Source organism: Xiphophorus hellerii, chromosome 3 (genome assembly GCF_003331165.1).
Source record: "Xiphophorus hellerii strain 12219 chromosome 3, Xiphophorus_hellerii-4.1, whole genome shotgun sequence".
NCBI lineage: Eukaryota > Metazoa > Chordata > Actinopteri > Cyprinodontiformes > Poeciliidae > Xiphophorus > Xiphophorus hellerii.
In genome coordinates this window covers 11,979,699-11,992,079 of record NC_045674.1, presented here as the reverse complement: position 1 = coordinate 11,992,079, position 12,381 = coordinate 11,979,699, and the positions used below count along the sequence as shown (strand labels likewise).

At 39.7% G+C, this 12,381-nt stretch overlaps 1 protein-coding gene across 3 annotated transcripts in view; it reads left to right on the top strand.

The window, feature by feature from the left end:
• cicb (capicua transcriptional repressor b) overlaps positions 1 to 12,381 on the top strand; it is a 45,787-nt gene that overhangs the window by 30,972 nt on the left and 2,434 nt on the right. For 2 of the 3 annotated variants that reach the window (XM_032558315.1, XM_032558317.1), the window contains 11 exons: positions 362 to 459; positions 551 to 1,550; positions 1,630 to 1,769; positions 1,927 to 2,084; positions 5,039 to 5,229; positions 7,638 to 8,114; positions 8,199 to 8,548; positions 9,405 to 9,562; positions 9,651 to 9,811; positions 9,899 to 10,033; positions 11,996 to 12,127. In XM_032558315.1, the coding sequence (XP_032414206.1) occupies positions 362 to 459; positions 551 to 1,550; positions 1,630 to 1,769; positions 1,927 to 2,084; positions 5,039 to 5,229; positions 7,638 to 8,114; positions 8,199 to 8,548; positions 9,405 to 9,562; positions 9,651 to 9,811; positions 9,899 to 10,033; positions 11,996 to 12,127 (3,000 nt within the window). The remainder of the gene's footprint in view (positions 1 to 361; positions 460 to 550; positions 1,551 to 1,629; positions 1,770 to 1,926; positions 2,085 to 5,038; positions 5,230 to 7,637; positions 8,115 to 8,198; positions 8,549 to 9,404; positions 9,563 to 9,650; positions 9,812 to 9,898; positions 10,034 to 11,995; positions 12,128 to 12,381) is intronic. The other variant, XM_032558316.1, reaches the window with a different exon arrangement.

The window sequence follows — 12,381 nt, the reverse complement described above, 5'->3', positions numbered from 1 at the left end:
CTACTGATTTTATTTTTGGTGCATCTTTAGTTTTGACTGAAGAATTAAAACACTTTGTCATAAATAATAATTGGTTAATATTAAGGCTGGGACTTCAACACGTTCATAAACGTCTTTGTTGTTGAGCTTATATGTGTTTGGTGTTTTTTTTTCAATAATTTAGCTGTCAAAGGGTTTTTAAATAGAAAATGTTCCCTATTTTGTCAATATATAGTTTTTGATTAAAACATGATTAAGTACAGACCATGCAAAAGACTTGATTAAAAATTTTAATTGAGTTCCACCACATGTTAATATATACAAATATTATATATTGTAAGGAATTCCAACAGTAGCTGTAGCGTATTTTGCTTTTCCACAGAGGACCCTTATCCCAGCAGCTCCATAGACCTAAAGTGTAAGGAGCGTGTGACCGACAGCGATAGTGAGAATGGTTCAGGAGATGAAGGGGATCGGAAGGTATGCCACAAATGTTCCTGTTCATATTTTTAGGTCTCCTGCTGCATATTGATTGGGTTGTTTTGTAACACCTCTCTGTTCACTTTTTTAGAGAGTATTTGCGCCCGTCATCTGTTCCACTGCATCATCGTCTTCCTCACACCATACCCCTCATGGCAGGAGTGTCTCACTGTCCTCTTTTCCCAGCAGCAGACGTTATGATGAGGGCAGATCTGGAGTGGTAGGGTTTTCAGACCACAGAAGAAAGGAAAGAAGTGATGGAGAGACTAAAGACACTTTAGTGAACGAGGGAGGCAGCAGTATGCAGGCCTCTTCTCTCTCCATCTCTTCTGCTCAACCGGTCAAATCAACTTCTTCAGCTGGAGGGCCTCCATCCTCATCAGTAGGTTCCCTAGGAGCGAGCCAAGCTCTGGGCATTGGTGCTGTAAGGGTTGCATCTACCGTAGTGACGAACGTGATGCGTCCGGTCATCAGCACACCGCTCCCAATCGCCAGCAAACCTAGAGATGGCGGCCCGTCGTCAAGCCCGCATCCTCCAGAGAGGAAGTCCCTCACTCCCCAGCAGCAGCCCCAAATTCTGATTGGTCCAGGAGGAGGAGTTGGGCCTCCAGCCGGAGGGGGTGGGTGCTACACTTCATCATCACCAAACCCTGTAGGTGCGGGTGGTGTAGTGACTAACTTAGTGTTAGGAGGGGCTCTGCCTGCTCAGTCTGCTGTCCAGCTCATCACTCCCTCCCCTCACCCTCAGCCGTCCCATCAGCATCCTCTTCCCTGTACAGCCGTCTCTGCGTCACACAGCCAAACCAACGGCCCCCTGCCCCTCCTCCAGCCCCAGTTCCTCCCTGGCTCCCCCGCACCGCCCCCCGGGGCTAAGGCCATCACACAAGTTCAGTACATCCTGCCCACCCTCCCTGCCAACACCAACCCCAAGAGCCCACCGCAGAATCTCAGCCAGCCAACCAGTATCTTCAACCTACCCACAGTTCCACCAACACATGTGTCCCTGGCCAATGGGAAACAGCAGGGGGCCGGTCTGCAAACAGGATACGCTCCCAGCCCTGCAGTGGGCGTGGTCAACCCTGGAGCAAGAGGTAAAAGGTCAACCACAAGTCCCACAATGTCCTGCATTTCCTCTGTGACTTCTAATGATGTGATCTGTTCCTCTGTCAGTGCAAACCCAGTCTCCGGTGCTCCAGGGTAAAATGTTTGTTCCTATGACAACAGTTCGGACTGCGCAAGCCCCTGCCCAGCAGATTCCCATTGTCACTCCACCCCTTCCCGTCCAGAACGGTGCACAGTCCGGAAGCAAGGTCAGGGAGCGCTTCACAGGAGGGAATGACATGGAAACGTTTTTCCCAACTCTGCTTGTTTTGCGATAGGAGCATCAACATGGAAAATCATCCATGTTTGGCTGTTCGTCATGGATTCTCTCTTTTTTTTTTTCTTTTTTTCTTCTTTCATTTCTAGATTATTCATCTTGCCTCCATGCCGGTGGTCCAGTCCCAGCAGCCTCAGGGTGGAGCAGTGCATCATGCCAGCCCCTTCCCAGTAACAGTGGGCGCAACAGTGGTGGCACCAGGATCTGCCCCCTCCCAGGCGGTGCTGCTGCCGCCTGCACCTACAAGGTAAACAATGACAAACTCTAATACACCTGGTAAATATTACATTATATTCTAACAGTAATGAAAGTTTTTAGCCAATTTCTTGTTTTAAAAAATGCACTCTTAGCTCTGTCTTTTAAGTATTTTATTGCTTCATCTTTCTGTTGTAGTTTGAAGACAAAAATTTTCTTTTTTGTTTTTTTTGCTTTTTTTAACAGCTTTTTCATAATGTTACTAATATGCTCAACCATTTTTTTCCTTGCTCAGAATGACAAAACTTTTCAGACAATAATCACATTAAAGAAGAAAATTTCTTAACCAAATGAGGAAAAGAACCTGAAACAAGTTTTATTCTCATGAAAGATTTATCAACAACTGTTGGGAAGTGAATGAAAAATCTCTAATGAAAAAAGTCCCTTGTTAATTTGAATTTCTGTCATCCATGCAGTTTGTTGTGAAATTGGTTTTGCAAATTCAGAAAAGTTAACATATTTTTTATGATTTTACATTATAGAGCTTGATAAAATTTGGTGTAATCTTGTGGTGACTTGAAAATAGTTTAGCAGTTTTTGACAAAAATCTAAAAGTTTGTTCTTACACAAATAGCTCTGGTGACAGCATCATGCTGTGGGGATCAGCAGGGACTCATGGGAAGACTGGTGGAGGTAAATGCAGTGAAATCCTGAATGAAAGCTTGTTAGAGACTGCAAAAGAGAGGTGAATTATTACCTTCCTGCTGGACAACAAGTCCCAAACAATTACAATACAACAGTTTAAATAAAGGTCTCCAGTTCCTGCAAGCTGTCCTGCAACGTCAGAATGCATCCTGGATCTAACGCACCTGAATCAGAGGAATGAGTCTTAGCTCTGTTTATTGCTGAAACCTGAGCCAAAAGGCTCAGGTTTTGGGGCCTTACAAAAGGCCCCAAAACCTGAAGCATCTTAAAGTTTCAGGACAGGCTCTCGAGGACCGTAGCTGCAGACCTCTGGTTTAGATCAAAGCTTATTCAAATCTTATAACGGTCCAGTGTATTTCAGCTGTTTTGGTGATAGTTTCTTTTCATTTCAGCCTTCGGGGTAAACTGATTCCAAATTGCTGCTCATGAAGTGAAGTCAAAAGTGCTTCTATCCCTGTAAACCGGTTTACAACCAAGTAAACGGGATACATTACAAATAACAAAATCTCCTTCTTTTCTACTGTTTCCCCAACCGCTGCTGTTCTTTGTAATTGAATCTGCTAGGAGCCAAAAAAAAATCCTTCAAGTGTTCTCCTACTGGTTGGATCTATAGCAGTCATTTTAGAGATGAAATTGAGCACTGCAGATCAATGTTTGAGAGAGATGGATGAACCCAATAAATGTCACCGATCAGATGTCTGGGAAGGCATAAACAAAGCTTGACACAGCCATCAGCTTACAGGCATATGTCATTCTCCTTTTCGACTTGAGCTGCTGCAGATATTAGAAATCATGTTTCTTTATTGACATTTTTGCCTTTTTGTTTCTGGATTTTTGTTGGGAATATTGATAATTTACAGGTGTCCTTGGCCCAAGTCCAAACTTTCTTCTAAATATCACAGCTAGGGCAGAAACTAACAATTATTTTAGTTATTGATTAATCTGTCAGTTATTCTCACGATTAATCGGATAAAAAAGAAATTCTGCAGATTTTTAATATAGGCATTAATTAGAAATACATTAAATGATGCAATAATACAGTTTATTTTTTTAATTAAAAAATAAAAGTTTTATTTTATTTTTTAAGTAAAAAATAAAAGTTTTATTTTATTTTTTAATTAAATAAAACTTAATTAAAAGTTTTATTTAATTAAAAATAAAACACAAGATTCAGTTGGTGTATGCTTGATCATTTGTAGCAAGGGACACATTCTTCAGGTAAAGATATGACTTCCAACATCAACATGTGAAAAACTGAGTGCTTTCTGCTTGAGTTAACATTAATACAGTGCAGGGCTAATTTGTTTCTTTACAGAATTTCAACCATGTGAAGCTAAAACTTCCACCTGGGGAGTTTTGAGTAAACCATATTTACAGACAAAGAAGGCTTATGATGTTTTTCAGCAGTTGGTCTTTTTTGAGTCGCTACATTCCAGTTAATGAGCAATCGATTTCTAAATTGATGATTCTTTCAATAATCAATTCATTGCGATTAATCTGATTAATCGTTTCAGACCTAATCACAATTTCTAATCCAGAAAAGGCAAATTACATTATGGGTTTCATTACTAAATATTATTTTGTATCATTTAATAGTCAATAATTTGTTAAATGAATGAGCCTGCAGATGTTTTGCCAGAAAAATGTTGACTTAATAGTTTTAGACCAATTGTCCAAAGAGATTGTATTTTCTCTAAAACAAAGTTGCTGTGTCTGAACTTTTCTTTCTCTCTGTGATATTGGATAAAAAATATTGGAATCAGATGATAAAAAATCTGATTATTCTTTAAGAGGTAGTGCTGAAAAAATAAAAGCACAGTCTATTTAACATAGCCAGGTGATAAATTGAGGTGGAATACATTTGTTTGTGCCGTTTGCATTGAAGGAATTAATAGATTTTACCGTGCTTAGTGAGCAGACAATGCAAGAGGCTAAATTCCTGTCGGGGTGCAGCAGTAAGACTGCAGCTCTATTCTGGATGTGTTAGTCATGCTGGTGGTGGCCTGAGTTGCCTCTGCCTGCCCACCCCCACACTACCTCTCAGCTCCTCACACTGCACTACTCATCTAGTGCTACTTGCTGTGGTGTGCACTCATCGACTGACCCTCTCTGCAGCGCTTCTCTTTTTGTCTTCCTCTTTCCTTTCTAATCAGGTCTCTGTTCCTTACATTCTGGCTCTGCATTGTCATTGTACTATTACAACATCTGCCACTGCCGTTGCACTTCTCTTTAGATCTTATTTATATTTAAAGTGTTAACCTCACTGTTGTCGTTATTCCTATTTTTGTGCCTCCTGTTCAGAATTACCTATGTCCAGTCCACCCCGGGGGTCCCATCCACTCTGCCTCTAGTCTCCACAACAACAGGCTCCTCACCCACCCAGCAAGCTCTACCAGTGCCTGGATCTGCTTATGTTCCCTCACCTTTAGCAACCCTTGGGTTTACAGCCATTGCACCACCTGGACAGACACTGGTTCAGCCACTGATTGCAGGTTAGAGGAGACATAAAGTCAAAGTTTTTGTTCCTTTCTGCTACTTCTGTGTTTGAGAGAAAAGGTCACCTGAAGAATTTAATTGAATGTCAAACATGAACCTTAACACAATGAAGTTTTAATTATTTTATGCCCAATGGTTCTGTCAAAGATGTATACCTCCTTTTATGTCAATGTTGGTTTAGTGCACTGCATAAAGAGTAACTATCACTTTTTCATTTATGCATCTGCATACTTTTGCTTTACAAAACCCCAATCTTTGTTCTTTTTATCCACTTCAGGTGCATCTGAATAAATTAGAATAGCATTGAAAAGTTGCTTATCTTTAGTATTTTAATTCAAAAAGTGAACTCGTGTATTTATATAGACTCATTAAGCACAAGGTGATATATTTTATGTTTACTACTTTTAATTTAGAATATTTTAACTTGGAGCTAATGAAAACATAAAATTACATTTCTCAGAAAATGCCCCCCTCTCTCATTAATATTGAGAAAATATTGAGTGGTCAACCACTTCCTTAACAAATGTGGAGTAAAGATGCTATTGCTGTTGCCCTTTCTTTGCAAGTGTATTAACATTATAATGGCATTACTTGTAGCTGTACTAATGTTAAGCTACAAAAAATAAGTTGAACTGACAAAACAAATATGGATAATAAAGAGATGACATTGCTTCATAAGTTTATTTGCATAGCACATTTTGGCAACGAGGTTTTGTCGGAGTGCTTTACATAGCGAATATATGAAACAACAAACAGAAGAAATATTATGTTTCAGTGGCATGAAAAAGGAAAGTGATGAAAAGTTGGAACTAAAATAAATGACATTCCAGTTATTATTAATCAAAAGCAACTCTTATCAGGTGGGTTTTCAGCCTTGATTTAAAGGAACTCAGTGTTTCAGCAGTTTTGTGGAAGTTTGTTCCAGATTTGTGATGCATAGAAACTGAATTCTGCTTCTCTACGTTTGGTTCTGGTTTTGGGATGCAGAACAGACCAGAACCAGAAGACCAGAGAGGTCTGGAATGTTGATACAACAGCAGCAGACCTTTAATGTATTTTGATGCCAAGTGGTTCAGTGACTTATAAACTAGCAGTTGTATTTAAAGTCTATTCTCTAAGCTGCAGGGAGCCAGTGTAAGGACTTAAGAAATTGGGTTTATGTTCTATACTTTCCTAGTTTTAGTGAGAATGTGAGCAGCAGCATTCTGGTTCAGCTGCAGCTGTCTGACTTGTTTTTTAAGGCAGACCTGTGAAGACACTGTTGTAGTAATTGATGCTGCTAAAGATAAATGCATGAATGAGTTTCTCTAGATCTTGTTGGGACATTAGTCCTTTAATCCTAGAAATATTCTTTAGATTATAGAAGGCTGACCTTTTAGCTGTCTGTGTGGCTCTGAAGGTTCAGGTCTGAGTCCATCTCTACACACAGATTTTGGCCCTGATTGCTGGTTTCTGGCTGTAATAACTGAAGCTATGAGCTGACTCTTTAGGTCCAAAGATAATAACTTCAGTTTTGTTTCTGTTCAGCTGAAGAAAGTTATGGCACATCCACACATTGATTTGTTTTAAGCACCTATTCTTTTGGGTTCCTAGTCACCTGGTGACATAATATAAAGAGCTGTGTATCATCTGTGTAGTTATGGAAACTAATCTTATTATTTTCTATAATCTAAGCTATCAGAAACATGTAGATATTAAATAAGAGGAGTCCCAGGATGAAACCCTGGGTTACACCATGTGTGACTATTGTCCACTCTAATGAAAAGTTACCTTTTGACACGAAGAAGCCCCAGTTCTTTATGTAAGACCAGATTAGCTTAAGTACTGTACCAGAGAGTCTGACCCAGCTCTGCAGCCACTTATCCAGACAGGCAGAGAGGCACCAATACTCCCATTTTACCGCTGATGCAAAGCTGTGGAAAACCTAATAAAGGAATTGTAGTCAGAAATATAAAATCAGCTCCATCTCTTCAACAAAAGCCTCCATGGATCATTTTTCCTGAGCTGAAAGCCTGCCATAACTCGCTGTGAATGTCTGAACAAACGATAAAATCATATCGGGTATTAAAGTCATATTTTAGTATTATTTGAACTGAGACGTGCTGATTTTGCTGTATAAAATTGAAGTTGTATTGTTTGGACAAGATTAATTTTGGCCCTAATTGAACTAAAAAATGAGACGGTTGTGGTAAAACTCTTAAATACATTTTTGTCAGTATTTGCAGAAATAAATCACTTGTAGGATAAATGTGCAAAGCTGTACATATAAATTAGGCCAAAGTCGACTATATTAATACTTCCATTAGTTAAAATAAAAGAAAACAAAGTTTTTTGTTAGTATATAGATAAATTAGATTTATTTAATGTGGAATTAGTCTAATGGATGTCCCTCCTCCTTACCCAGGTCAGGCCCCTCTGCTCGCCACAGCTCAGTCCCCACAACCCTCCACCACCGCCCCTGCCTCAGGTTCCGGGGGCCAGATAGTCACCGCCATTTACCCTCCATCACCAAGCGTCACCATGGCAACAGGGGTGGTCTCTATGGCGCCAGTGCCCCCCAGCGTGGTCTACTCTGTCTCTAACCCTTCGAGCGCTTCTCCCCACATCCTGCCGAAACACACGACTGCCCCCTCCACCGTCATGCAGCTCCATCTGCCGCCCCACCCGGACCGCCAAGCGGACAGGCACTTGCCCCCGGACCGATCTGCCGACCGTCAGAGCGACAGGCAGCCCGACAGGCAGGTGGACATCCTGGCACACTCAGACAGACAGGTGGAGAGGCAGAACATAAGCTACAACAGTAACAGCTCGGCGGCACCCCCTAGTGGCTCAGCTGCGTCCATAAGGCCCAGCAGTCCTCCACTTCAGATCCAAGCACCCGGTAGGACTGCCAGTTCTTTTTCAGATGAAATAATGATGTTTTGAATCTGTTTGGGAAAAAAAATTACATTTTTGTGGTTTACAGGCAGTACACCCAAGTTACTACATCTTCCAGTCAGGCTCCCCCAGAAAGTAAAAGCAACGGTGGCAACCATTCCTGTTGGCAGCTATGACGGAGGAGGCCGAGGGAAAGACAGAGAACGAGACAAAGAGAGGGAGAAGGAAAGGGAGAGAGAACGAGAGCGAGAGAAGGAGAGGGAGAGAGAAGCAGCAGCCAACAGTCATTTCTCCTTTGAGCCTGAGCCTTCAGGGCACATGGGGTCTCCGGCAGCACATCCCAGTGATGAGCCGCCGTCCTCCGACACACCTCTGGAGGGTTCCAGCACCGCGGACTCCTCTGACCCAAGGAACAGGGAAAGCACAACAACCAAAGAGGTGAAGCGTGACACTCTAACACTACAACAGAGACGGTCACAACAAGCAATAAATCAGTTAATCTCATGATGAAATGAGGTTGATAATTTTCATTTGGACAACAATTGTTAAAGAGATATTCCCCTTTAATTTTGGGATTTTGAAAAATAAAAATAAAACATTTCACATTCAGTACTACATGTGTCAAACTCGAGGCTCGGGGGTCAAATCTGGCCCACTATAATTTGTTATGTGGCCCTCTATGCTCTGAAAACATAAATAGAACCTTCAAGATAACATTTGTGTGCTTAAATATTATTTTTTATCAGTCAAGTTAAAGCTCTTTTATATCTGTATGCCGCCAAATTACATTATTGAGAAAAGATGTTCAATACTATTTCATTTTAAGAATGCAACAACAGCTATTTAATATTGTTTATGGGTTTTATCAATACATTATTTCAGAACTGGTCCTTTGAGAACATTCATGATATTTTTATGGCCCAAAATAAAAATTAGTTTGACACCCCTGCAGTACGAAGTAGTTTGCACTTTTAATATGCAAAGTCTTTTTAGGACCTTTAGGACTTTTATATATAGATATATAAAGATCCTAACTGTTACTTTTGCCTGTTTTCCCTGTCAAAGCTGAATGATTAGTTGGGTTTTTTTAAACGCAATTTTGGTTACAGAGACTGCATAAAACATTTTAATTACTGTTGTTTTGTTTATTTATTTTGGATATTTAAAATCTCTTCCAGTTGCAGTTTTATTTATTGCAATAATTTTTGGCACAATTTATTGTCCAGCCTGATTTTTTTTTCCCAGGCCACCTTTGCGTTAGTTTTTAAGATGTATGTTTTGAACCTTTTCACAGGGTGGGTGGAAGGAGACTCTCCCGTCCTCTCCTCTCCCCCCTCCGTCAGCCACAGAGCCCGCTTTGCCTCCTCCACAGACTGACAAAGACGGACCTACACCCAAAAAGATCAAAGCCCGCCCACCACCACTAAAGAAAACCTTCGACTCTGTCGACAAGTGAGTCATTACCTCTGAGAATATTCTGCGTACAGGTTATTGATTGGTGGACTGTGTATATATACTGTATATTTGTGTGCGTTTGTTGGACTGGCAGGGTTCTCTCAGAGGTATATTTTGAGGAGCGGTTTGCCGAGCTGCCGGAGTTTCGACCCGAGGAGGTTTTGCCGTCACCCACCCTGCAGAGTCTGGCCACGTCACCTCGCGCCATCCTGGGCAGCTATCGTCGCAAGAGGAAGAACTCAACAGGTCTCCCTTCTGATTTTTATATTTGTGTTACTAGACGTTAATATTATTCAGCTTTGTTTGCTCAAAAGGTTTCCTGCTGTCGTTCAGATTTGGACTCTGCACCTGATGAGCAAGCCTCTCCAAAGAGGAAGAGTCGGCGGCGTTCCAGCTGCAGCTCTGAACCCAACACACCTAAAAGTGCTGCCAAATGTGAAGGAGACATCTTCACCTTCGACAGAGCAGGTAGTGTGTTTGTCCAGGAAAGTTTCGGGAATACGTTGGTTGTTAGTCATTGCAATATAAATTAAATTAATTTTATCACACTGAATAAAAAAATATACTTGTTGCCATGAGCTGAAACTTTTTATTTGTGTTTAATTAGGATATTTTTGCTAATTTTGATTTGAAAGTTTATACTTACTTAGCGTCCAACGTGGTCTTAAAAGATCTGGAGTTTGAACCAATAATTTTCTACATCTTGATAAGAAAAATTTATTATTTACATTTTCAGACCTTGTTCTTAATCTTAAACATAAAAATCTGAACTTCAGAAAAAATAAAGGCCTTTAGACCCTCTAAGGTAGGGATGTTAAACTCCAGTCCTCAAGGGCCACTGTCCTGCAGGTTTTAGATGTGCCACAGGTACAAAACGCTGGAATGAAATGGCTGAATTACCTCCTACTTGTGTAGATAAGTTCTCCAGATTCTTGCTAATGACCTAATTATTGTATTCAGGTGTGGTGCAGCAGAGGCACATCTAAACGTTGCAAGGCAGTGGTCCTCCAGGACTGGAGTTTGACAGCTGTGCTCTAAGCAAAGGTTTTTAATCTATAATGTGATTCTCGACCTGAATCTGGTTCCAAAGAAAGCACTGTTACATTTTTCGCTTGTTTGTTTATTCTTTTTTTACAAATTGAATAAATGTATCCCAGATTACAATCATACCCAGTAAATTTCTCCCTTATGCCATATAGTGAACAGTTTTATCACTGTTTTCTGCTTTATAGTTTAAATTGTCTGCACTAGATTTTGAAATGGATGCTAAAAAAGGAGTGAATTTGCCCTTTAATAGTTCTGAATCTGCTCCAGCATTGTGTTGCTTTGTAACTTGGGGAACATATAGTTAATAAAAGCTTGAGGGAAATGTTCTTTACTCAAATGTCTGATGGAATAAAAACTGCTGGATTACACGCAGAATAAGATGATGACATGCAGGCGTTCGCTAGCAGCCTGACGAGATCTTTGGACCAAGAAGAGACGAAGATTTAGTTGAAAAGATCTCAACAGGAAGCTAATGAGCTAATTCCTGTCAGCTTGAATCTGATTGTTAAGAATATTTATGAAAACAGCTGAGTCAGATATGAATTAGTTGGCCAACAAACCTTCTCTGTGGGGTTCATTTCTTTATTTTCATTCTTGGCATTTCTTTATGGGAAGATGAAATAATGAAATGAAAATGGGAATAATTAGTGTCTATTTATCCATATAATCACTTTGATGCACATTTAAAACAATTTCAAATACTGTATGTAAATAGAGGAGGGTCCAATTAAATGATTAATTGTGATGAATCCATTATTAAATTAATTTAGTAGCAGATTGTTAACTGGAGTACATACACTCAAAAAAGGCAGTTTGTTGAAAGAAAAAAACCCATCTTCGGAGCATTAATTAAAAACTGTAGAAAATATGACACAGTTTGCATTTAAGATCAAACAATAATAAAAAGACTTTGTAAATATATTTTATCCAAAACTCAAGTGGCAAAGTTTGAGTGGTTCAAATTCTGTAAAAAAAAAAAAAAAACAATTAAAAGATCAGTAAATCTTCCATTAATCAACTTTTGCTATCTAACTATTGATCAATCATAAAAAATAATTGATGAATTAATCAATAACTAAAATAACTTAGTTCCAACTCTAAAATATAGAACAAAAGTTAAGACAATGGCTTTAACATAAAATATAAGGAGCTAAGTACAGTGTTTAAAAATGATAACTCAACCAGTGAGTAAAGGCTGTTTAAAGCTACATTTTTTGAGATGTTATTTATCATATAACTTATAAAATCCTGAGCAGATCTCACTTGTCTTGGAAGACTTTAACTTTAGCCTTTTGAAAAGCTCTGCTGCCTTTATCTTTAAGCCCAGACTTAAAGCATTGAATTCAAATTAGGTTTTAATCTCCGTGTCTGTTGGTTGTCCAGCCACAGATGGAGAGGACATTCTGGCAGAACTGGAGTTTGAAAAGGTGCCGTATTCGTCCCTGCGACGAACTCTTGACCAGAGGAGGGCGCTGGTCATGCAGCTGTTCCAGGAGCAGGGCTTCTTTCCGTCAGGTACACTTACACACAAATATTAACAATAATCTAAAGAATTAGTTTGTAACTACAAGCCAGAGTTCATACGGGTGCTTGAAATTCTCAAAAGTTCTTGATTTTTAATTAAATGTTTTCAAGGTTTGGAAATGCTTCATTTTTGTGCAAAGCTCTTGAAAGTGCTTGATAATCACGCTGAACAGTTTTGTAATGACGCGAAACATTTAACCAAATCAAATATTTTCACAACATAATAAAAAAAACAGACATTTTTT